General features: G+C 33.5%; 1 protein-coding gene across 8 annotated transcripts in view; it reads right to left on the bottom strand.

Annotated features, from left to right (window-relative positions):
* Robo1 (roundabout guidance receptor 1) overlaps nucleotides 1-23,067 on the bottom strand; it is a 1,092,891-nt gene that overhangs the window by 318,693 nt on the left and 751,131 nt on the right. For all 8 annotated transcript variants that reach the window (XM_004870578.3, XM_087213903.1, XM_087213881.1 and 5 more), the window contains one exon: nucleotides 9,327-9,653. In XM_004870578.3, coding sequence (XP_004870635.1) covers nucleotides 9,327-9,653 — 327 coding nt within the window. The remainder of the gene's footprint in view (nucleotides 1-9,326; nucleotides 9,654-23,067) is intronic.

The following is a 23,067-nucleotide window of genomic DNA, read 5'->3' on the forward strand; positions in this document are numbered from 1 at the left end:
TGGTTATTTTCAGTCTACTCACCTCCTCTCCAACTACACTGCAGTTTCCATGAATATAGCAATCATTTCTTTCTGGTTTACCATGGAATAGCTAGCATTAAATAGAACACTTGGGAAGAGTTATTTAGGCTAAACTATTTTTTAGATAAGCTATATTTTAGTATGTTCCATATTTTATTATATTTAATATATTATGAGATTTCTTTCTTTTTACCTACAACATTTTAAAATGCCATCCATATTGTGTAACAAAGAGACAGGCTCTTTTTTTTCTTTCTTTCTTCCTCTCTCTCTCTCGCTCTCTCTCTCTCTCTCTCTCTCTGAGACAGGGTCTCCTGTATAGCCCAGGCTCACCTCCAACTCTCACCAATTCTCCTGCCTCAGCTTCCGGAGTGCTGGGATGACGGGCATGCACCACTGTGCCCAATTTGAGATAGAAAATTTTATCCTCCAAAGATATTCAATAGTGCTTTATGCTAACTTGACAAATCTACAATTAAACAAGCATGGATAAAAAGTTTCCATGTATAAATAATGACAAATTCAGTTAAATTATATTATAAATTGAAGTTATTTACAATCAAACTGTTCATAGTATATTTACAGAGAATACACTTGGCACTGAAAGAAAAGTTTTTAACCAACAACAACTGATTCTTAATTTAGTCTATGTATGAGAATGGCTCCTAGCATTTAAATCAAAAGTACATAGGATGATTCAGAGACAGTGATCTGATAAGATTTGAGAGATATCAGGATCCACCTTTTTGTTTTATTAGGTTTTAGACAGTTCTGCTGATACAAATACACAATGCCAAGAATTTCTCATAAATAACCAAATGTGGAATTGATATTCTAGAAGCCTCAGGGGGCTTTCTATGTAATTATCAACTAGTGTTGAAATAACTTTTCAGTACTTTTTAGTACTTTTCAGCATGTATGAATATCACTTACTTTTTGAGAAAATAAAAGGAGTGGCTCATGAGACTCCTCCTGGATTGTGTCACCTTTAGCCACATGATTGTTGGACTGAATCCATTCCATGACTGTACATCTAGTACTGTGCAGGAGGTCACAGCTGCTTTGTAACATCCAATCTGGAGAGCTAACCGCCTTTTCCATGAAGTCTTTGTGACATAGCTGACTGCATCATATGCTTGTGTTCTTACATATCTAACCTGCTTTTAGTTACCTAAGAAAAGACTGACAGCTGAGGATGTAGCTCAATGGTAGGGCACTTGCCTAGCACATGGAAGGCCCTGGGTTTGACCCTTAGGACCATAAGGATTTAGAGAGAGAGATGGGGGGGGGGGGCGTTGAATTGACTGGTCAACAGGATTCAATAGAGAATTTTTTTTTGATTCATAATACAAAGGAAAATAAAAAGACTAAAAGAGATATTCACCAAAATTTCAACCATAGCAACCTCTGGAGAGTGAAATTATTGCAGATAGGTAAGTTAATTAGATATCTTGTAGGCAGTTAGATGGGGCCAGCCCACAGGGAACCAACATGGAGGACAGTGAAGATACTTTCACGGAAGGCCAGCATTGTAAAAGGAGAGGAAACTACCACACCCATGTAGGATGAACAGCAGTGATTGACATTCTAAACAGGTATCACTCACCTGGGTGGGGGGCCAAGGTCTTAACCCAGCCTTTCCAGGAAATATCCCTGACTCCCACCCTTACTAAAATCCTTGTATGCTTGCTATGTGACTTACTCCCCCATTTGACCCCCATTTAATCAATATTACCAGCCTGACTGTATTTGTAATCTTATTAGTTGGTCATGGTTTTGCCCCACCTCATGCCCACCTTGTAAATTTCCACTGGGTCTTATAGTTGGTTGTTTGGTTTTTTTTTGGTACTGGGGATCGAACTCGGGTCCTTGCGCTTGCACAGCAGACAGCGAAACCACTGAGCTAAATCCCCGGCCCGAGGCTTACAGTTTTGTCCGACTTTGTACCCACCTCACCCCATGGCTTTTCTGTATAAAACATCTTTGAAAAGTGGGGTGGGTGGGCAACCCACTTGCCAGTCCCCCTTCTGTCTCTCTTAGGCAGAAGCTTTCTTTCTCTCAATAAATTTTTCCTACTCTTAATCTCCATTGTTCCTAGAATTCATTCTTTGATTTTAGAGAACAGGAACTATCACTTAGGATATCCAGTAGGTTTGGGAGTTGCATCTCTTCCCCCCATATTAAAATGACAAAAGCATTTTGAAAAGTGTTCTACAGGGCTGTGCTTGCAGCTCAGAGGTATTGTGCTCACCCAGAATGCAGGAGGTCCTGAGGTCCGTCCCTGGTGCACATGCACATACAGGACACACACAGTGTTCTATAGTGAGCAAATATTGTCTCATATTCAGAAAATAGGATGTGATTTTAGAAGGTAGACATAAAAATTATCTCTATAAGCTTATTACGTTTTCTTCTTTAACTTGTAATGGAGAGCAAAGGAGAGAAAATACATAATGTGCCCTGAGTCTATGATCTTTCTAGAAATTTGATATAAATATTCAAGACAAAGAAAAACAATGAATTTGTAAGTCAAGAAGTCAAAAATACTTGAGAATATAATCTATTGTTTAAGAGTAGTTTTAAAGTAGGATATAACTTGATGCTTATTAATTACCAGAATAAAAAGTACACTCTCTGAAAAGGCAATCTCTTCTAACACATTGCAATGATCGGCAAACTCTTGTCTTTTCCCATGAAGTACCCATTAAAACTCAAACTTCCTCTTTATGTCCATTGCCACTGTCATCTCTCATGAAGATTATGGAATATTAGTTTCTGCTTTTAAATTTCACTACTCCTCAAAGGAACAACCCCAAAATAGGACAATTTGTATGTGCTTTCAAAAACTATAACTATCTTTTATGTATTATACAAAGAATTGTGCTCTTGCCTTTCCTAACAAATGTAGAACTCACGCTATATTTACTGGAAGAGATTCTCTGTACTTGACTTTATTATGACACAATATAAACCTGGTATTTGAATGTGTCAAGTGATCTGACGGATTTCTGCTTTAAGATTTCATGAATTTTTCTCCTTTTTGATTTTTCTCAGTCATTTAAGATGATAAAATAACAATAAGTCAATAAAAATTATGAGACTATGCCAAAAGAATACATTCTGAGTGATAAAATTCAAATCTTTAGCAAATATAATCATGAAATTAGCAATATTCTTTCTTCACTTAAATGAAAAAATGTATAAAGTTAAAAAGAAGATTTGAATACTAGCCGAATGGTAAAAGTTGTAAAAATGAATTTTTTAACTTGTCCCTAAAACAAAAATGGTTCCAATCAACACTATCTGCACATCCTGCATGACCACTGAGGATTTAAACACAAGGCTCAGTTTCCCAGAACATCTGTTTCAATCCACGACAGAACTTAGTATATTCAACATATTCTTTACTTAATTAGAAATGAATTTACGGGCATTAATTACTGATGCATTTTACTTAAACTTTAGTATCTTAGCCAACACATATTGAATTAAAAATAAAGACAGTATTGATAGAATTTTGAAGTCAGAGGCATCCAAATCCCTTTCAGATAAGAGGTTATAAATAATACTGTGATTTTCTAATATTTGATCATAATGAAGGAAAAGAGTAAAAAGTTGTGAAAACAAATGAAATTAGAATTATATATGATAGCACAGTGCCAGTGACTATGTTATATAATATGCACAGATTATTTCATTTAATCCTGAATCACTTTTGAACAAGGAGCCTGTGCACTGTACAGCAGAAGTATACAAGACAGTAGAAACATATTTTAAACTCATTAAACTAAATGACTCTTTGGCACTTTTCCTTTAAATATTAAAAAGAAAAATAAGATGCAACATATACAAATGTTTTAGAATCTATAAATCTATGAATCTGTAATCATATACAGATGTTTCAAAATATTTTAAAATGGCAGGTTTTCAAAAATATAGAAAACAAATTATATAGAGAAAACAAGTAATATTTTAAAGATGGAATATAAAGCCAGATCAACTGCAAAGATAAAAAGATTATCAGGTACTAATATATATATATATATGTATATGAATATGCATAAATACATTTATATGTGACTTTTCTACCCTTACCAAAGACCATCTATCTTTTTTTTTTTTTTTTTTTTGGTACCGGGGATTGAACTCGGGTCCTTGAGCTTGCGAGGCAGGCGCTGGAACCACTGAGCTAAATCCCCGGACCCAAGACCATCTCTCTTTACCAAAGAGTTAATTCCAAGCTTTTCTCTAAAAGCTCAGAATCCAGGGATTCTCATCAAACCCAAACTTAATATGCCAGGGCTTGAGTTCCAGTTTTCTTTCCAGTGATGATGTGCTGTATGACAATGAATAAATATTCTCTTCTCTGATTCTCTCTCATTCTCTCCTCACCCCGTCTTTCTCTTAAAATTTTATAGCATACTGGTATATCTTATTTCTACCTCCTTTTGTCTGAACCATTTCATCCCTAGGAGGTTTACTTCCATTCTCATGGATTACATTTGAGAAACACGTTGGATTATACCAAGATAAACATGGTATACTTAGCATACATGGTCAGTTCACTTTCTTGTCTTGCCTAAGTGAGAAAAAATGGACAATTCAAATGCTAAATCACTTTGAGAAGCATGTAATAATAACAAGAGATCATAATCGAAAGCAATGGAAACCATTCCTTTAAAATATATCATTTTACCTCAAAATAATCATGATAAAAATGATTCAGGTAATAAAACCTAGAAAGACAAGCTTTGATTAATTAACGGATTTATTTAATTTTTTTTTTTTTTTTTGGTACCGGGGATCGAACTCAGATCCTTGAGCTTGCGCAGCAGCTGGCAAAACCACTGAGCTAAATCCCCAGCCCAGTGGATTTATTTTTTAGGGAAGGCAGTTCTGTGAGTTTCCTACTAAGATAGCCAGAATACGTCTGCCTAGTCTGAAAAGAAGAAAATAGTTTAAATAGAAAATAAATAGCCATGTGCCAACTGTACACTGCTGGGCAAATGACATGGAGAGCCATATTCTGCAATGGAAATCATGACAGTAAAGGTTTAAGTTAATTTTCCTTAAAAATAAATGTAGGGCCAGGGATTTAGCTCAGTGGTTCTGTAACCTGCCTCACAAGCGCAAGGTCCTGAGTTCAATCCCCGGTACCTAAAATAAATAAATAAATGAATAAATAAATAAATAAATGTAATTATCCAAGATCAAATTATTTATAAGCTGTGTTAAAGAACTGTGCTATCAATTTGTGCCAGATGCAATATAAATTGAATAATTGGTAATGTTGGGTATAGGAAAATAGATCAATAAAATATTTCCCAATCATTTTATATACTCTGAAATAAAGCTAATCCAAAGTAGGCAAGGAAATACTGCTTAGGAGACCTTTTTAGATAGCTGAATTTTGGGCCAGGGATTTAGCTCAGTGGTTCCGCTGCCTGCCTTACAAGCGGAAGGACCCGAGTATGATCCCCGGTACCAAAAAAAAAAAAAAAAAGATTGAGTTAGATAGCTGAATTTGAAATGGTATTAGATACATAGTAAATTTTCAGAAGTCCTGGAAATATCAAAGTTTTTCAAATTCTATAATTTAATATTCTCATCAAGATAAGGCATTCTTGGATTATAAAGAAAATTAATTATTGAAAAATATTTTAAATCTGTGATTAAAGATTCTGTTTCTTTACAAAGGCAAACTTCAAAAAATTCCAGGTATAAATATTAGAAATAAAGACTGCTAAATACTTCTTATTCCAGTTATGAGACTTTATAATTGTGTGGAATAAGTTTAACTGCATCAAAATTAAGGTTTTCAGAACAAAGTCTATAGTTTGTACCACATAGCATGGATAAGCACCAAACCACTGGCTAATACTCTGCACTATGGTCTACCCTAGTTGTAACTGAGGATGTAAATGAAAACTTTAAAAAAGCAATCTATGGTATTTCAGTACCTGCAAATGAACTCAGGGTCTTCACATTGAGCTACATTCCCAGCTTATTTATTTTATTTTACTTATATTGAGACAAAGTCTCTCTATGTTGCCCAAACTGAGTTCATACTTGTGATCTTCCTGCTTCAGCCTCCCAGAGTTTTAAGATTATAGGTCAGTGCCATTAGATCTGACTAAAAACAATCAATCTTAGAGATAATAAATACAATCCTTTACAGGCATTATTCCAATTTAAATAAAGATCTAAGACACACTGGACAATATCGTCATTTCTTTGCAGAAACAAAGATTTCAAATTTTATTTCATATCACTTTTTTATATAAAGTTCAAAAGACTGACAACTGCTAGGAACCAAGAAACGCAGTTGTTGTTACAGCTGTAAAACTTGGGTAAAACACAGATAAGTGTTTTTGAAAGCATTACAACAACTATACTATGAAACCTGTGTCGCCTCAAGATACTTTTGTTAATGCTATTACTTGGAGCTACAACATCACTATCAAATTAGATGCAATCTTTGTCTTCCTGTGTCTGAGCCTTAGGGAGAATAAGAATAGCTTTGGTTGAACTCCTGGAACCTAAACTAAGAAAACCTTTTTTTTTTTAAAGTAGTAATATTCTCAAGGAAAAAAATAAAATGCAAGCTATAACAATACTACACAGGTTTAACCTACACCCAGTAGACCATGTGCTCTGCCTCCCTTGCTTCTCCCTTGTTTATGTAACATACAGAGGCAAATTTTGGTTTTAGGGGAGAAAAAAAATCCTTAAAATGGTTAACTGAGCAGTACTCATTGGCTAAAATAAATAACTGAGATATAGTGAATTAAATTACTACATGTCTATCTGTAGTGCACTGAAGCATGAGTTTACAAAATAATAGTTTCCAACTTTTTAAACATCCAAAACATTTTTAAAATATAGAGCACTTAATTTCCCCATAAACCTACACGTTCAAATGATACATTTTATCTTACTAAAAATATGTTTCTAATGATTACTATTAAACTAGTGTAAAATTATTAGCTATTCAAATTTTCTTAGGGTTTCAAATTAATTCTTATCACAAGTAAGGATACTTATTATCAAACTATCCTTATACATACCTATTTTAAATATATAATATTAATACAATTCTCCCTACATAAGTATAGGATTTGATACTGAGTATTATTTTCAAGTATTTTTAAATGATAAAAATATGTTAAATATATTAAAATCTATTCAGTAAATTATTGTATTTTTTCCCCCCTCTGGAGCTAGAAAATATTTTGGTGACAATGATAAACACCACACTAAAATTTGTGAATTATGCATTAAAAAACTCTGTATCTGAAAGTTTTGTTTGTAAAAGGTCATAATGATCTTGTGTAGTGAAAAATGTTTCCCATAATGGCCTCGCAAGGTAATGCAATGTCTAACTTAGAAAAGAATGTAACTCTAAACTAAAATATCTACACAAAAGTCAGATCATGAGAGGCAAGATATTTTCCAGTGCATTAAGGGTATCTTGATCACCAGGAGTTAAAACTAGGGGTGTTTTGAAAAGGAAGATCTAGAAAGCAAGCATTTAGGCCTATTCAAGTCATTAACTCCCCTTCTTAAATTCTGACAGTGATATGAAAGTGCACAGAGTAGGAAACAACACAGAAACATGATATGATCTTTGATATTTCTGTGGCATACACTTCATTTCTAAAAAAATTATAATGCCAGAGAACAATCATTTTGGTTTTCTCTTTGGTTTTCAGTTTCTTAACTATGAAAAATTGTAACTGGCCTAAATCTTCTTACGTCAACTTCTTCTATGCTACCTTAATTTTACCTCCACAAGGAATACTTATGCTTAAATAGAACTATGCCAAAAGTTACAAAGGTTCCAATATCCTAATTTTGAAAGATAATTTTATCATAATATATACAGTTTCTTATAACTGGTTGAACATTTAAACTCCCTTTTGTTTGGGCTCCATATTAAGTTGGGCTTTAAAACAAAAAAGGAAAAATAGCCTTGTGCTGTGATTATACCTTTTGCATACCTCACTGATTTAGTTCTAAGGCCTTCACTGAGAATCCAGGAAGTAAGAAAAAGTCAATTAATTCATAATGAATCAATTATGAATTAGGAAATATAAATTCCTATTTCAAGACAATAATTTTAAACCATGAATGGTTAGTCTTGACATTGTTTAAAAGTTACTTTTTACTATATTTATTTGTATTTTATGCTCATATCGGATATCTTTGGCATTCTGTCTCCACATGACATGCCCTGTGGCTCTAGGGGGTGATCAGTTCATTGAAATCCTCTGGAGCTCATTCCACATTAATGATATGATTGAACTGGAATAATTTGTCTCTGAATTTTTATTCATGTCTACAATTTTCTAATTATTTCTGCTTCCATATATTCAAGTCCTAGTTGAATTTTGGACACTATGAAAAGCAATTACATAATTAAAATACTGGACATAAGTCATTTTAAACTATTAATCATCTTGGGAAAATATCATATATAAATATATTTATGAATATAGTTACATATATAGTTTAAATGAATTAAATCTAATTTAATTAGTTTTCCCAATCCTATGCAAAACTTCTTGATTTCTGTCACATACATAGAGCAGGATTCTTTGCAGGGAACAAAACGTTTTGACTACCTCCTCAATAGGGATAGAAAATCAGAGAAATCCAATTCTTACTTAAATAAAATAGACATCTAGACCGCGTCTAACAATGAAATCATCAGTCAACAAACCTTTCTTAAGATAATTTCAAATGAGCTACATGTTGTGTTTATGTAAATAAACTAAACTATCAACCACATGAAGACTGCATACAACTGTTTTCACCCCAGGTTGTTCCACAGTAGCCAAGGATGAAGCATATAAACATGCTCTTCTGGATATAGCTTCAACAGAAGTTTAATATATTTCCAAGAATTAGAAACAGTGTAAAACCATGCCTTATGCATGTTAAAAGTATTTCTCTTAATGAAGACAAATTAAGAATATCCTACACCATTCTATTTACTAAAAATTCTTGCATTCAAAATATTTAGAAGCAAAAAAGGAGGGGAATAAAATAAAACAATTTCTGTGAAAACATTCAACAGAAAACGACTCCAAATCAAAAGACATATAGTTCAACAACTATGTATAAATCTCAATTTAGCTTGATTAACTAGCTAAGATGAGAAATGAAGAAAATTCAAACACTAGGTTGTACTTATATAAAACACTGCAGATTGTTTTCAGGTAAATCCTTTGATACATCTTCACTTTTTTATTGACATTTTCTGCTACGCCCCCTACCAAACACAGAAAGCCCCTGTTACTTACTAGCTACCTCCAGCGATGCGTTGTGGCTCACCGCCTCTCCGAGGTAATTCCTTGCTACACAGACGTAGACCCCTTCATCAGGCCTGCTCTTTCGTCCATGCACTATACGTAAGAAAAATAAAGATCCACTTGGCAGCAACATCCGGTGGGAGCGAGGATCATCTTTGTCTGTCTCCACTCTCTCCCCGCCTTTGTACCATTCGATAGTGGGTGTGGGGCGGCCCTCAGCTTTGCAGTTCAAAGTTGCGGGTTCTCCTTTTGAGACAATTAGGTCTGAAGGATGTTCAACAATGCGCGGTGGAAAATCTTCCTGGCGAAGACGGGAGCCTGCAGAAGAATTGACAAAATATCTTCATATATCTCTTGAAAAGAGTTAAGCCCTAGAGCAAACGCAAACGCTGTAACAATACTAAGAGAACACTGCCTAGTACTGGCCTATCTTTCCTATTTGCTCTCTACTCCTGTTGGTGTACACCTCGGCTGTACCTTTCAGTGCCTTAATCCTTTTGACCCTTCCACTTAGAAAGTTCCCTTGCTTAATCTTTGCATGTACAAATCCCGTCTGCTATTCAAATCCTTTGTCTACAATTCCTTGCAGAACCTTTTACACCACACATGGTGCCTGTGTTTGCAGAGGAATGTGTTCCAGAACTGTTAAGTAGCTTCTGGAGTATTAATAATAACGGCATAGCTTCCTGGAACCTCCATTTTAGCTAACAAAATTAACATTTTAACAAAATGAATACCTGTATTTGAATATAATGAAACATTTTACCCAACTGTTATCTCTTCCTAAATAATGAAAGCATATATGTCTACCTACTTTCCCCAGAGTTTTAATTAATGAGTTAATTTCATTGTTCTTATGTCAGGTTTCACTCACTTCAAAGAAGAAATGTTGACTGCATTTAAATTATTAGATATAATACTAACTGGAAAAGGAAATTGGATGAAGAGCTGCATTCTGAACCTCGTATGCCACCAAATAAATGAAGTGCCACATAAAAATGTCATTTTAGGTATTCTTTGTACTTTACTTAAAAAAAATAAAATTATAATCTAAAAATGATCATGTTCCGTATTTTCAAATATTAATATCTTACTTCTGCTTTTCATAAAGTAAATGTGTAAATTTCTCAAATGCAATAGCCTGAGCTCGTTAGAACCCCAAATCTGGCTCTCACATAGTGTTTCAATCTCAAAGAAACTAGTCTTCCTTATACCTTTTTGTCCTCCAGGTATCCCGAATTTCTCAATTCAATCTATTTATCCCCATCTCTACAGCCAGCTACTTCCCAGGTTCAACAGCATGCTATTCCTTCTCATGCAGATTTAAGAAAGTTTCCAAAATATTTCATCTCAAAACTGCCTGATTAAGGCTTTGAAAAGCAAATGTAATTTGGATCTTCCTCTACTTAGAGGCCCTTTCACTAAAGTCATTGCTCTTCTGTCCTAACAAGAGCCACAGAGCCAGCCTGTTCCTCCCTGACCATGCTCTCCTGCCGGCCTTCTGTTAATGTCACAAACATCCTGTGCATTTTCCTGCCCCACCAAGCACCACTGCTACAGGACCAGTAGCATAAATCATCATGGTTCATACTCACTCTTCTTCCAAATCTCTGCTCTTCCCGACTGCTCCCACAAAATTAAATCCCGCTTTTGTACACTTAAATAACACTATATAACTATCTTTGGAAGGAGTTATGAGAATTATAATTCAAATCTTGAGTCCAGTGCTTTAGATATTGTCTCTTTCCCAGTAGTTTGTGAAATGTGTGGGTCGGATTTTGCTCACAGCTGTTTCCCTTGGGTCTGATAAAGTGCTCATAAATATGTGTTGAATAAATAAAAAAGTGGATGAACTGCTAACAAGGAAGACTTAACTGAACAGAATGAACTGAAGCATAAGAACCGTGCAATCTAGAAAAGACTTTAAAAGATATTATCTTCTAAATTTGTAGCCAGTATGCATTCTATTCCACGTAAATAAACTATAAATTCAACATGAGAATTATTTATATTGGTATCTAAGCCATAACTACTGTAATTTATATTTCCCCTTAGTGAAATGAATACATGAATAATGACAGCAAAGTTTTCTTGTCTACAACTTCTATGAAACAAAATTATAATCTGAAACACCAAGTAATAGTTTTATAGTCAGAAATACAGAGAAATTAGTTTACCGTATGATACAAAAAGATATTTTAAATAAAACTAGAACAGGGAATAAGCCAGCAACATGGGAGAGGGGAGGACCATTTGAAACTCAGGGACTCTCACAAAGGCCATATTGAAGTCAAGTGAAACTTAGATTGACTTTTCGACTATTCATAATTATCAATGCTATAAAATTTTAGAAAGTAAAGCATTATTGTATGTTATTGGTCTTTACCATGACTATAATTATGAACGATGGCTGCTAATGAGTATTAACTAATGAGATGGTCTCTGTTTAATTAGAGTATATTTTATTTTATTTTAAATTCTCAAAGTCCATTTGAGATCGGAAATAGCTGTACATGGGGTTCTGTGAGAACACAGAGAAAGGGCACCTAAGATTCTGAGAAGTCAGCAGGGCATCTGTCGTCATGGAACTTAAGTGGATCCTTGAAGAAGGAGTCAGGGGAAAAGGACAGAACTGATTTCACCCAGAGGCTATAAGAGTTTACGATACACTTATTGGATCTACAGGTACATTTTTGTGTCCTTTGTCACAAAAGAGCATTGGGAAACATAAGCCTGAAAATAAAGCTAAAATAAATTATGTGGTGGGTTTTGTACATCAAGCCTGAGTTCTTCAACTTAGCAGAAAGGAGAAAGGAAACAGGAAGAAAACAGGAAACCACTTAAAATTTTTAAGTAAGGGATCAGTATGATCAAGTCTGATTTCAAATAGCTCATTATTGGTATTATGCAGCTGGACATAGCAGGCTAAGTAGAAGGGGATTAGGTAGGACACTTTTCTATGCATCAGGCAATAAGTCTGATAACTTGTACTCAAATGTCCACAGACAGAAAGTAAAGTGGAGGAAAATCTAGAAATACTAAGTCACAAAATCAACAGAACCTACTCTCTGGCAATCTGGAGGATGATGGAAACAAAAATGGACAGCGTGGAAAAACAGAGCATATGATTATACATTTCTGGTGTCGCCAGTGTGTGAACAACAGTCTCAGTGAAGGTAAAGAGTAAGAGTGAGATTTGGTGAGGGGAAGAAGGGCAGAGGTGGTATTTACTCAGTATGAGACACTGGGAGTTCAGGCTACTTCTAGACAAGTTGACAGCTGTATATCCAAGTTTGACCTCAGAAAAGAAATCTCAGCTGGAGCTGAGGATTAGAACAGAGCTGGAGACAAAAACCATGAGAAAGAATAAAACTGTCTAGAGAGAGGGCTCAGAGGAAGTAACAGTCAATTACAGAACCTGGAGATCACCCAGGCTGCACTGGAGTGTAGGGTTGCAGAGGACTTTCTACCCTAACCTGCAGTTCCACTCCACTGGACCACAGCCAGTAAGACTTGAGAACAGAGAGCTCAGCCCCATGTTTTCACCTCGATATTTATACAGCACCATTCAGTAAAAGATTCAGCAATAAAAATGCTCTCCATAATATTAATGGCTAAATTTTCAAAAATGCTCTGTGGGATGCTCTTTCTTTAGATTGTTAATAGTATTGCTAAAAAAAAAAAAAGGTTTAGTTCTCAGTCTTTAGTCTTGCTAATATACATTAAGATGTGCCAGAAAATGAATATAATATGCAGCATTTTCTAAATGTATTTGGCCATTGAACTATTTTTATTCTTTTTTTTAAAGGCTATTTCACTGAACTTTGCTTCTGAGAAGCATATTTGAAGAGAAAACATGCATTTTTATTAAGCATATAATGATCTGAAAGGAGAAAATAAGGTTAGCAGAAAAAGTTATTTGACTATAGCACAACCAATACCCTTCTATATAATAAAAATACAGAAGTCTTTCATTTCTCATAGTGTATAACCTTCAGGAAAGTAGGGGCTTTCCAATATCTGAGTCATATTTACAATGAGTGATTGGTTAATCTCAATAATGTAAACCATAACTGGTAATCATCATCTTTATAAAAACTATAATAAATTATTCTCTGTAATCAACTATAACCAGGATTGAAAGGGATTGAAAAGAAAACTACTAGTAATTATCCATCATCTCCTTTCTCACAACATCTTTATGAGGTGGGTGTTGTGGTATCTGGTGTCCATATGGGGAGCTGAGATCTCAGCTGTCATTCAGCTGAGAGATGGCAGTGCTAAGATTCAACCCTAGACAAATCCAAACGCTTGCTTTTTGTAACTATTCCACTGGTACTGCTAGAATTAACTGGTTAAAACACACAGATAAACATGATATGTTCAGTATTCCTTTCAACACCAAAGCATTCATTCTCATTGTTATGTTTTTTAAGTACAGATGAACCAGACATGGTGGTGCACACCTGTAATCCCAGCACTTGGGAGGCTGAGGCGGGAGTATTGTCATAAGATGTAGGCCAGCTAGGGCTATATAGTGAGTTCACGGCCAGTCTGAACTACATATTAAGACTCTGTCTCAAACCTCACCCACAAAAAATTAATACATAAATATAAGTCATAAAAGCATCAAAAATCATTCAAACATGATCATATATGTTGTTCTTTCCTTCTTTACAGAATATCTACCTGTAAACCAAATGACTTCATTGTCACTTAAGTCAATAGAAAAACCTGATGATGAATAAACAGGACTATAAAGCCTTTCTTGCACTATGTTATCTTCTCTAAATAAGAGATAACATTGTTCAGTAAATTTACATGGTCAGTTTTTAATATCTGTACAATTTAAACAAAATATCATTGATTCCAAACTTTGTTCTCCCAACATTTTAGAAAGAATGGGCCGGGGATTTAGCTCAGTGGTTCTGCTGCCTGCACAAGGACCAGAGTTCGATCCCTGCTACCAAAAAAAAAAAAAAAAACAAGAAAGAAAGTCACCCAATTTCTATCTGTAAATTGAGAAAAGCTTCTCAACTTATAACTATGATTCACTTTCTCAAAGACTTTTTTCGTGCCAGGGACTGATCCTAGAGCATCGCATGTTAAGGCCACACTCCATCACTAAGCTGTGCCCACAACCCGTAAAGGGGGACTTTGGGACGTTTATACTAAGACCTAATAGGGAAGAAAATACATGAATCTCAGGAGTACAGAAGAAAGACCCAAGTATCATATATTAGTGGTTGCAATTTTCTTCCTGAAAAATGGTGTCCACCTTTATTCTGTCACAGTTTCAGCTCTATATATAATATTCATCATTAATTATGTATAAAAATCTCTCTCTAATCATTAATTCTGAGTTTCTGTAAGCCACATGCTAATCTCCATTCTAGTCAATGCTAATTTGTTTATGTTTTGTGTAATAAGATACATACTTTATATACAATTTCCAAAAGCAACTTCCAGGTTTCAACCACATTTCATAGATTTAAAAGTTAAGAAGAGTGGGCAAGGATTTAGCTCAGTGGTGCCATCACCTGCCTCGAAAGCGCAAGGTCCTGAGTTCGATCTCTGGTACCAAAAAAAAAAAAAAAGTTAAGAAGAGAGAGTGAAAGAAAGAGGGACTATGAAATATGTTCCTAACGGGATCTAGGATGATAGTGTCAACTGTGCTTAGCAAGAATTCTGATAGAACCTTGGGAACGTAACCGAATGGACTTCAGGCATCACAGAAAAAGGGCAAGATTCCTTCAACAACTGCTCAGTTGGAAGATAAAATATAAACAGAGCGACCAAAATATTTAAATATTTACACAACCACAGCTGGAAAAAGACATACATGTAAGTGCTAAGTATTTCAAGGAAATAAATCAAAGTCACATGAGATTTATGATGAGGAAACCAAACTCCTCATTGGACGTAAACTGCTCACTGCATGGAGACATCACTTCTAACAGAAACACAAGAAATAAGCATTTAGAGACTGATCTTCTTAATATTCTGTTGAGTTTTGTCTATACTTATATATGTATATATAATCTTACATATAATGTTATTCTTTTTTCATCAATATGGTTTTCTTCTTTTTTCTAACATGGCACTAATCTTTGTCTTAGACGTACGGTTGTGTTTATGGTTTTTAATCTGTCTCTCAGTAAACAAAGAAAACTGGTATTTTATTAAGAAAGTCTTGTTTGGGTCCATATTTCTTTTTCATATACTTAGGTAAAACTACAAAATTATCAATTTTGATAATAATTAAAATGTCCATTTGTACCATATATCAAAAGAAGGCATCATCACAAAAAAAAAATCTTATAAAATTACTAAGATCAAACAAGAGGAACACATTCAATGGTAGCTGGCAGATGCACAATGAATAGTAATAGACAATTCGGTGACATCTGTCCAAGGTGGGGATGCAGATGTATATAATGTCCTTGATATCATACCTATGCTTGTAAAAGAATGTAAATAAGCTTGAAGCCTTGCTTATAACATTTTTATTCAAGTTGCACTTACATTTTAAGGATCAGAATGGCAACCAATTATTAACATACATATTACCACAGCCAACAGTCCTGTAATCTTCCCGTCAGAATTTCATCCAGCAAGGAAGTATTTGTTAAAGATAAGGAAGTAGCACCATTAATTACTTGCTCTGTAGGGAGTAGGTTTCAGTAGGCACTGCAGGTATACACATTTCCCAAGCACACTTACTATTGACAAAATGAACATAAATCATTCATATGATACAGAAAAAGTACTTTCATTTGAAATTATGTACAGTAAAGGAATACACGTGAAGCAGAACATGTAAAAAAAAGGAACTACATGGTGAATGGCATTTTCCTTAGTTTTTTAAATTCTAATTTCCCTTGATTATAATCTTTACCTAAAGAAATCTATTTAGAAGAACAATGGAAATCTTTTCTAACCAACAAGTTTAGAAGATCCCAATAATTAACTGAGTGTCACTGGTAGAACTTATCATATATAATGATTGCCAAGATAGTTGGAAATGAAATTCCAAAAGTGAATAACTATTGTTTACATACCTTTTCTATATTAACTACTATCATATAGCTGTGTCCTAAGAGATAAGAAAAATGACAGTAACATAATCTATAATTTAGAGATAATTTTGTCTGTCTCTACCCCCATTTTAATACTAAGGACACTGAATGACAGAGACTACTAGGGCATTAACTGTAGGAATTGCCTCAGCTGAGTCCAGTCAGGCAAGATTTCACCCTGAGCTGTAAATAAATTGGAAGGTGGAAGTTTGCAAGCTGAGCTCATTCTATTTATTCTTTAGTAAATTTCCCAGTTAACATGAAAATCAGAGGATTTTGCTTTCTGTAAAATGCCAAAGTCTTCACATATCTTAAAGTCCAATTTTTTTCACTCTCTAATCTATTAATCTATATGTATATTGCTCTTATATTAAGGTATTTATGCTCTATAATGAATTGTGCTAAATACTGGAAAGCAAAGAAATATGAAACACAGTCGCTGATCTTAACAGTCCGAAGGTTTCCAAGACAGACAAAAATATTAACAAGTATGTATTTAAAAATAAAACCATGCAAGGGAGCACAATAGTAGAAAAAACTGGAATGAGAAGAAAGGATAAGAAGAGAAAAATACAAACTACTCTAGCATCTTTGAGGAAAGTAATTAAAACTAGAGACTGGATTCAGATTGTCTGGGTTCGAATGTAGCACTAGCTTTTGGATTTGGGTAAAATGCTTGAATCTCTCTGAAGACTAGATTTTTCGTCTGTGAAAAAGAGGATAAAACAATAGTACCTTTATAGGTCAACATAATTCCTGATCCACAAAATAATATTACATTGACCAATGGATTGAAACTATTAATACAGAAATTTGGAAGTTACCATAAGTACAATTATTTCATTTTATGATCTTCCTCTCCATACCATCTTCTTGAATTACATTAGAATGCTTATTAATTTATAGAGACATTATGCCCCCCTCCCGATTTGCAAACTAAGCTCAGTTCCTAGCTTTAGTTAAGAAATCAAATAGGAAGGGATGGAGGGGTTGAAGGGAAGGCAGGGGAAGGAGGAAAAAATAAGAACCAAGAGAGTATGTAAGGGTGCAAATCTCCAATGATGCATGTCATTATATTGTACACCTAAAATGTACCAATAAAAGGATATACAAAAAAAAGAATTCAATGCAAAATTATTTTTATTTACACAGTTATTGAAATATTCTGGTGCAATTCCTACAAATTATCTCTCAAAAGGTGAGAAGAAAAATAAAATAATAAAATGAAATAAAATAAAATAGAATGAAAATAGTTATTAACACAGCCAACTTACCTTTTTACTTGAAACTGTGCTATAGTTTGACGAAAGTTAAACATCTCTGTTTCTGGCAGAAAATATTCTAAATATATCCACTGTCTATTACTGTGTATATTTTCAAATTTAACAGACATAGTAGTGCTTTTAAAATATTATGGGTGAATAATCATCTTTCATTTCCTTTTCATTACAAACACAAAACTATCATGAGCAGGCAGAGTATAGATTAAGTTAATTTGCAAAAGTGTATCCCAATTGTCTATTCTAATGGACCAAAGTAAGTCTAACAATATAATATATATTATATTCTAAAATCTAATACCTTATTTCAACTGGTAGACTCAACCAGACATTTGAAATTTTCACTGACAAGAGATTTTAGACAATATTTAGAATTGTAAAAAATAGTATTGGCATAGATATATGATTTCTTTTTTTGCTTCTTTTTGGACTGGGGATCGAACTTAGGACCTTGTGCTTGCAAGGCAGGCAAGGTGCCACTGAGCTAAATTCCCCATAAGTTCTATGATTTTTTTTATGCAAATATAGTTAGCCATAATCTTGTTTTTTCTATAAATTAGGACAATTTACATGTTACTACAATCAATGTGAATCTACAGTTCACTTTTTATATTAATATGAAAATATTAGAGCGTTATAAATAACCTCAATATCCAGAACATGAGCAGACTTCCATATCAAAGGAGATACTCAAAAATATTCCTATAAATGTATAAAATAAACTTTGTTTATCAAACCTCCTCTGTCCTCATTTTAAACTTCTAACAGAAGAATATAGTGATTTCAAAACATGCTTTTAAGTAATAAAGTTAAAGTCTATAAAAACAAGGACAAAGGTATTATAATTCCTTAACCACAGGAAGGTTTCAAAAATTATTATGTAAAGCAATATTTTATTCTTTTACTAAAGAGTTACATTATAGTTTTGTACAATTTGTGTATTATAGATATCATTTACTATGAGTCAATAACCTAAAGTCAATTACAAGACTAAAAATAAAGCTTTCAACTTTGTTTTTGAAGCCAGTAGTTTTACCATGTCATATTTAAAGAACCCTTGATTCTTTAAAGGTGAGTTGTTAATGTCTGCACAGTAAGAGTATGTAATTGTCTGAAGACAATTACACTTTGGGAAAACAAAATACTTAAAATAACCTTTTAAAGGATTACTGAGAAATCCCTATAGGAATGCAGTCAACTTTACTCACTTTAAAAATTTAGGCAGTACTTTTGACATGAACAAGAATTTCTGAAGAAAATCTTTTATGTATTAGCAAACTAATTGTAGTCTTTCCCTCCTGTTTTTCTTCCTCAATTTTCTTTCATTATATCTTGGGTTTCACTCTTACAGATTCTATGAGGTGGCATAATAAAGGGTATTGGAGGAAGAATATAATCATTTGAAATACAAGATAAAGAAATTTAAAAAGCATTCCAAATATTAATTAAAATCTAAATTTTAAGTAATAGTAAATACTTAAATACAAATGATAGTTTTTAAGGGAGTAAGTCATTAATTATATCAAAGCAAAAGTTACCCATAGTAGATCTAATAAGAAAAATCAAACATAAATAAAATATTAGTATGTACAATTTTGAGCCAAAAAACCCAAAACATTCCTCTTTTTAGAGCCTTTCAATTATGAATAATATGATGTTTAGATGGATTAATCATTCTGTATTTTAAATGCAACTTTTAAAAGGAAATATAATATTTTTAATCTTTATTTTGAAATGCGTAGAAAAGCACCAAACACTCAGGAGGTCCTAAGCATTTGCTCCATGAAAGATCAATGACACTGGAAGGACAAAATGATGCGTGAGCCCACATGTGTTTGAATACTGTTAAGACATAGCGTAAACCAGCGTGCATCCTTGGAGTCAGTCAATGTTCCCTCTGAACAGCTGCAGAGAAAATGCAGGTAACCTATTCTGCTTCTGAGAAGCAGAAATCCACTAAGGAAAGGAGCCAATGCAAAGTAGGAGGCACTCTTTAAAAAAAGTCCTAAGACACAGAAACCTACACAGTATCTCACTCTTTAGTGTTCATTTATTCACTCAACAAATACGTATTTAATGCTTACACTACATTGTATCTATGCTACACACTGCCAATACAAAGTGCAAAAACAAAAATGGTACTGTTTCTTTCCTTTTTAGTATTCATAATGCAAAGTTAATATAAATGATGTGCCAGTGACACTGTATATACATATACAATGTAACTAACCCCAACCCTAACATGCCCACAATAAAACTTTTGTGGGCACATTTAAGCAAGCAGCAGACAAATCGAGAGGGAGCTATACATGCAAAAGTGCAAGCAAAATGAAAAGCGTGAACTCAAATGCTTTGAAAAAAACAAGCTTTCCTGGAAAGGTGGAAGGCCTGCTTGAGATTAATTCAATGGGGGCCACAAATCCTGAGGCACAGAGCTGCTCGGTCATGTCTTGTGTGTTCACTAGGAGTTAAAAGACTGGATATGGATTTAAACCGATTAGCAGGTATCAATTACTGCTTCTCTCTAGGAAGCAAATAGACCTAATTATTTTACTCATCTTCTGGGCCATTACAAGCGAATTCCTACTTGATGCCACTCAAGGGAAATCATTTTTTTTAACCCTTAGATTATTTTTCACTCCACCTTTGACTATTTTTGAGTAATTTTTAGATCCTTAATAATAATGAATTAAAGTCCAACTGCATCATCAAAATATAATTCCATCTTTACCTATTGTTAGAATGTATCAATATAATTGGTTTCCTTCCATTTTTTGGTTAGCATTGAAACTAGAATTGACATAGAGTGATGTAGTATAAGGTGGTTTTTAGTGTTTTTCTTTTGTAAATATGCTTTATTAATTTTAGAACAATATTTATATTATTGTCCTTTGAAAAATAATTTTCTTTAAAAAGTATTTTGTTTACTAGATATGTGAATAAAACAGCATGTATGTAGGGATGTAGCTCAGCTCCATAGCACCTGCTGGGCAAGGGCGAGGTCTTGAGTTCGATCCCAGGTACCAAAAAAAAAAATCAAAAAACAAACAAACAAAAAGTATCATGTATGTATTTTAAGTAGCAAATGTAGACTCTTTAAAATAAAGTTTAGTAAACTGTAAGTTACAGGCATAACAAACTAGAATGATAATGCACTGAGTAGGTAACCTCTTTAAAAATGTTAATATTAAATACACGTGAAAACAATGTTTCTGAATGTGTGTTAATTATTCATATAATGTTTATATACTTTTTCCAGTTTCTTTCAAATCTTTGCTCATTTCATTGTTCTGCTTCTGAAAAACTTGGGATGTGCCTAAAAATGTAGGTAACTGCTCCTTGGCATGCTCAGTCATCTGTACTGGGCATGAGGAATTTTAACTGATCCTTTAAGGTACACAAAGTGATTTTAATGGACATTAAAGATGGAGAACCACTGAAATAAACTGAACTTATTGTAATATTACTAAGTTTCCTGAAATTATCCTATTGGGGGACAGTGCTAGAGAGGACCACAGGGCATCACTGAGCTACACCCCCAACCCTGTAACATTTTTTATATACCAACTACTGCTGCTGCAGCTAATACTAGCAAAAAGTTACAGAACATTTAATATGAATCACATATTTCTCTAAAGGCTTTAATACATTGACTCATTTTAACATTCACAAAAATTAATAGCAATATTTCTAACCCCATGTTACAGGTGAAAAAGTTGAGACATGGCAAAGTTAAATAATTCACCTGACATCACACAAATACTATATGACAGATCTAAGCTATCATCTCAGATAATGAGGCACCAGTTCTGTATCCGTGGTAACAATTCTACACTGTCTCTCTACCAAAGTATTAAGAAAACCATAATAGGGGCCTGGGATTTAGCTCAGTGGTTCCGCCACCTGCCCTGCAAGCACAAGGACCTGAGTTCAATTCCCAGTACAAAAAACAAACAAACAAAAAAACAAAAGACAAGATATTTACACAGTTAATGTATACTCCACTTGCAAAAATACCCTCTTCAGTGAAAACAGGAAATTGCATTTTATTTCTATAGTTTCCCATTACAAAATTATGAAATCGTATATGTGCTTTGGCAGCACATATACTAAAAAATTGAAACAAAATTATGAAATCAAGAAGTAGAAAGAAAATTTCAAATTTGTTCCAAAATTTCAAATGTAATACGATATGCTAAACTGATGTCCCAAATATTTACTCATGTTAAAAAAACCCTCAAAAACAACTGAAAAAGAATTATGCTTATTTTTATAAATATAAATAAATATCAATTAAAATAAATCATAAAAAATTATGAAAAATGTAGAAAGTACACAACAGACTTAATAATACATCATTTACCTATAATCTCATGTACTTCCAGAGAAAAACAAAGCTTTTAATACCTTTCTTTTCAGTGTTATTCTATTAATTTTTACATATGAAATATTTTACAATTACTTTTTTTTGGTACCAGGAATCAAACTCTGGTCCTTGCGCTTGCACAGCAGGCAGTAAAACCACTGATCTAAATCCCCAGCCCTTCACAATTAATTTTTGCTTATTATAAACATTTCTCTTTCAAAAAGAAATTAAGTCTAGGTAATATATCTTACTGTTCTGATGTAATTAACTGAACTTTCTCCTGAGAAGTAACTTATTTCCAAATTTTTAGAATTACTCTATCAAATACTTTGTATCACTATAAGATATAACTTTATTCACATATTAAATTATTTCCTTAACATAATCACCCTAGTTACTGAATTTTGAGACAGTGTGTTAGAAAAACATGGAAAAGATGATGCATATCTTTAAAAACAAAGTGTTTAATAGCTTTCTTTAAAAAAAAATCCAGTAATTCTAAAAACATGTGAGACTTTGTTAAATATTCTAAATTCCAAATATTTCATCAGTAACTTACATTTCTCTGGTACTTTGAATACTGTTCTTCTCAAATATCATTTTTAAATTATCCCTAATCTTTAAATACACAGTAACTGAAAATGAGCATGAGTATCTATCAAGGATCTGATTTCCTTCCATGTCGCATGACTAGTAAGATCACCTTTTAAAATATGCTTACTTGTGACTTTCATTTCATTCATTCTAGGGCCAGGGGTGTAGCTCAGGGCAGAGCACTTGGCTAGCATGTGTGAGGCCCCGAGTTTAATCCCCATTACCTAACACACACACAAAAAGTTCATTTTGATCAAAATTTCCTTTTAAAATATCGATGCCTCATCAAAACCCTATTTTCACTTGTGATGATACCTCTTTACAAATTTTAAACTAAAATTTACATTTAAGTACTTAATTCTCAAGAATCTTTAAATTCTCATATCAAAGAATCTTCAAATTTTAATTTTTAT

The sequence above is a fragment of the Heterocephalus glaber genome, unplaced genomic scaffold (assembly GCF_053883595.1).
Source record: "Heterocephalus glaber isolate CG9 unplaced genomic scaffold, H.glaber_assembly_v1.0 deba00000122, whole genome shotgun sequence".
Taxonomy (NCBI): domain Eukaryota; kingdom Metazoa; phylum Chordata; class Mammalia; order Rodentia; family Bathyergidae; genus Heterocephalus; species Heterocephalus glaber.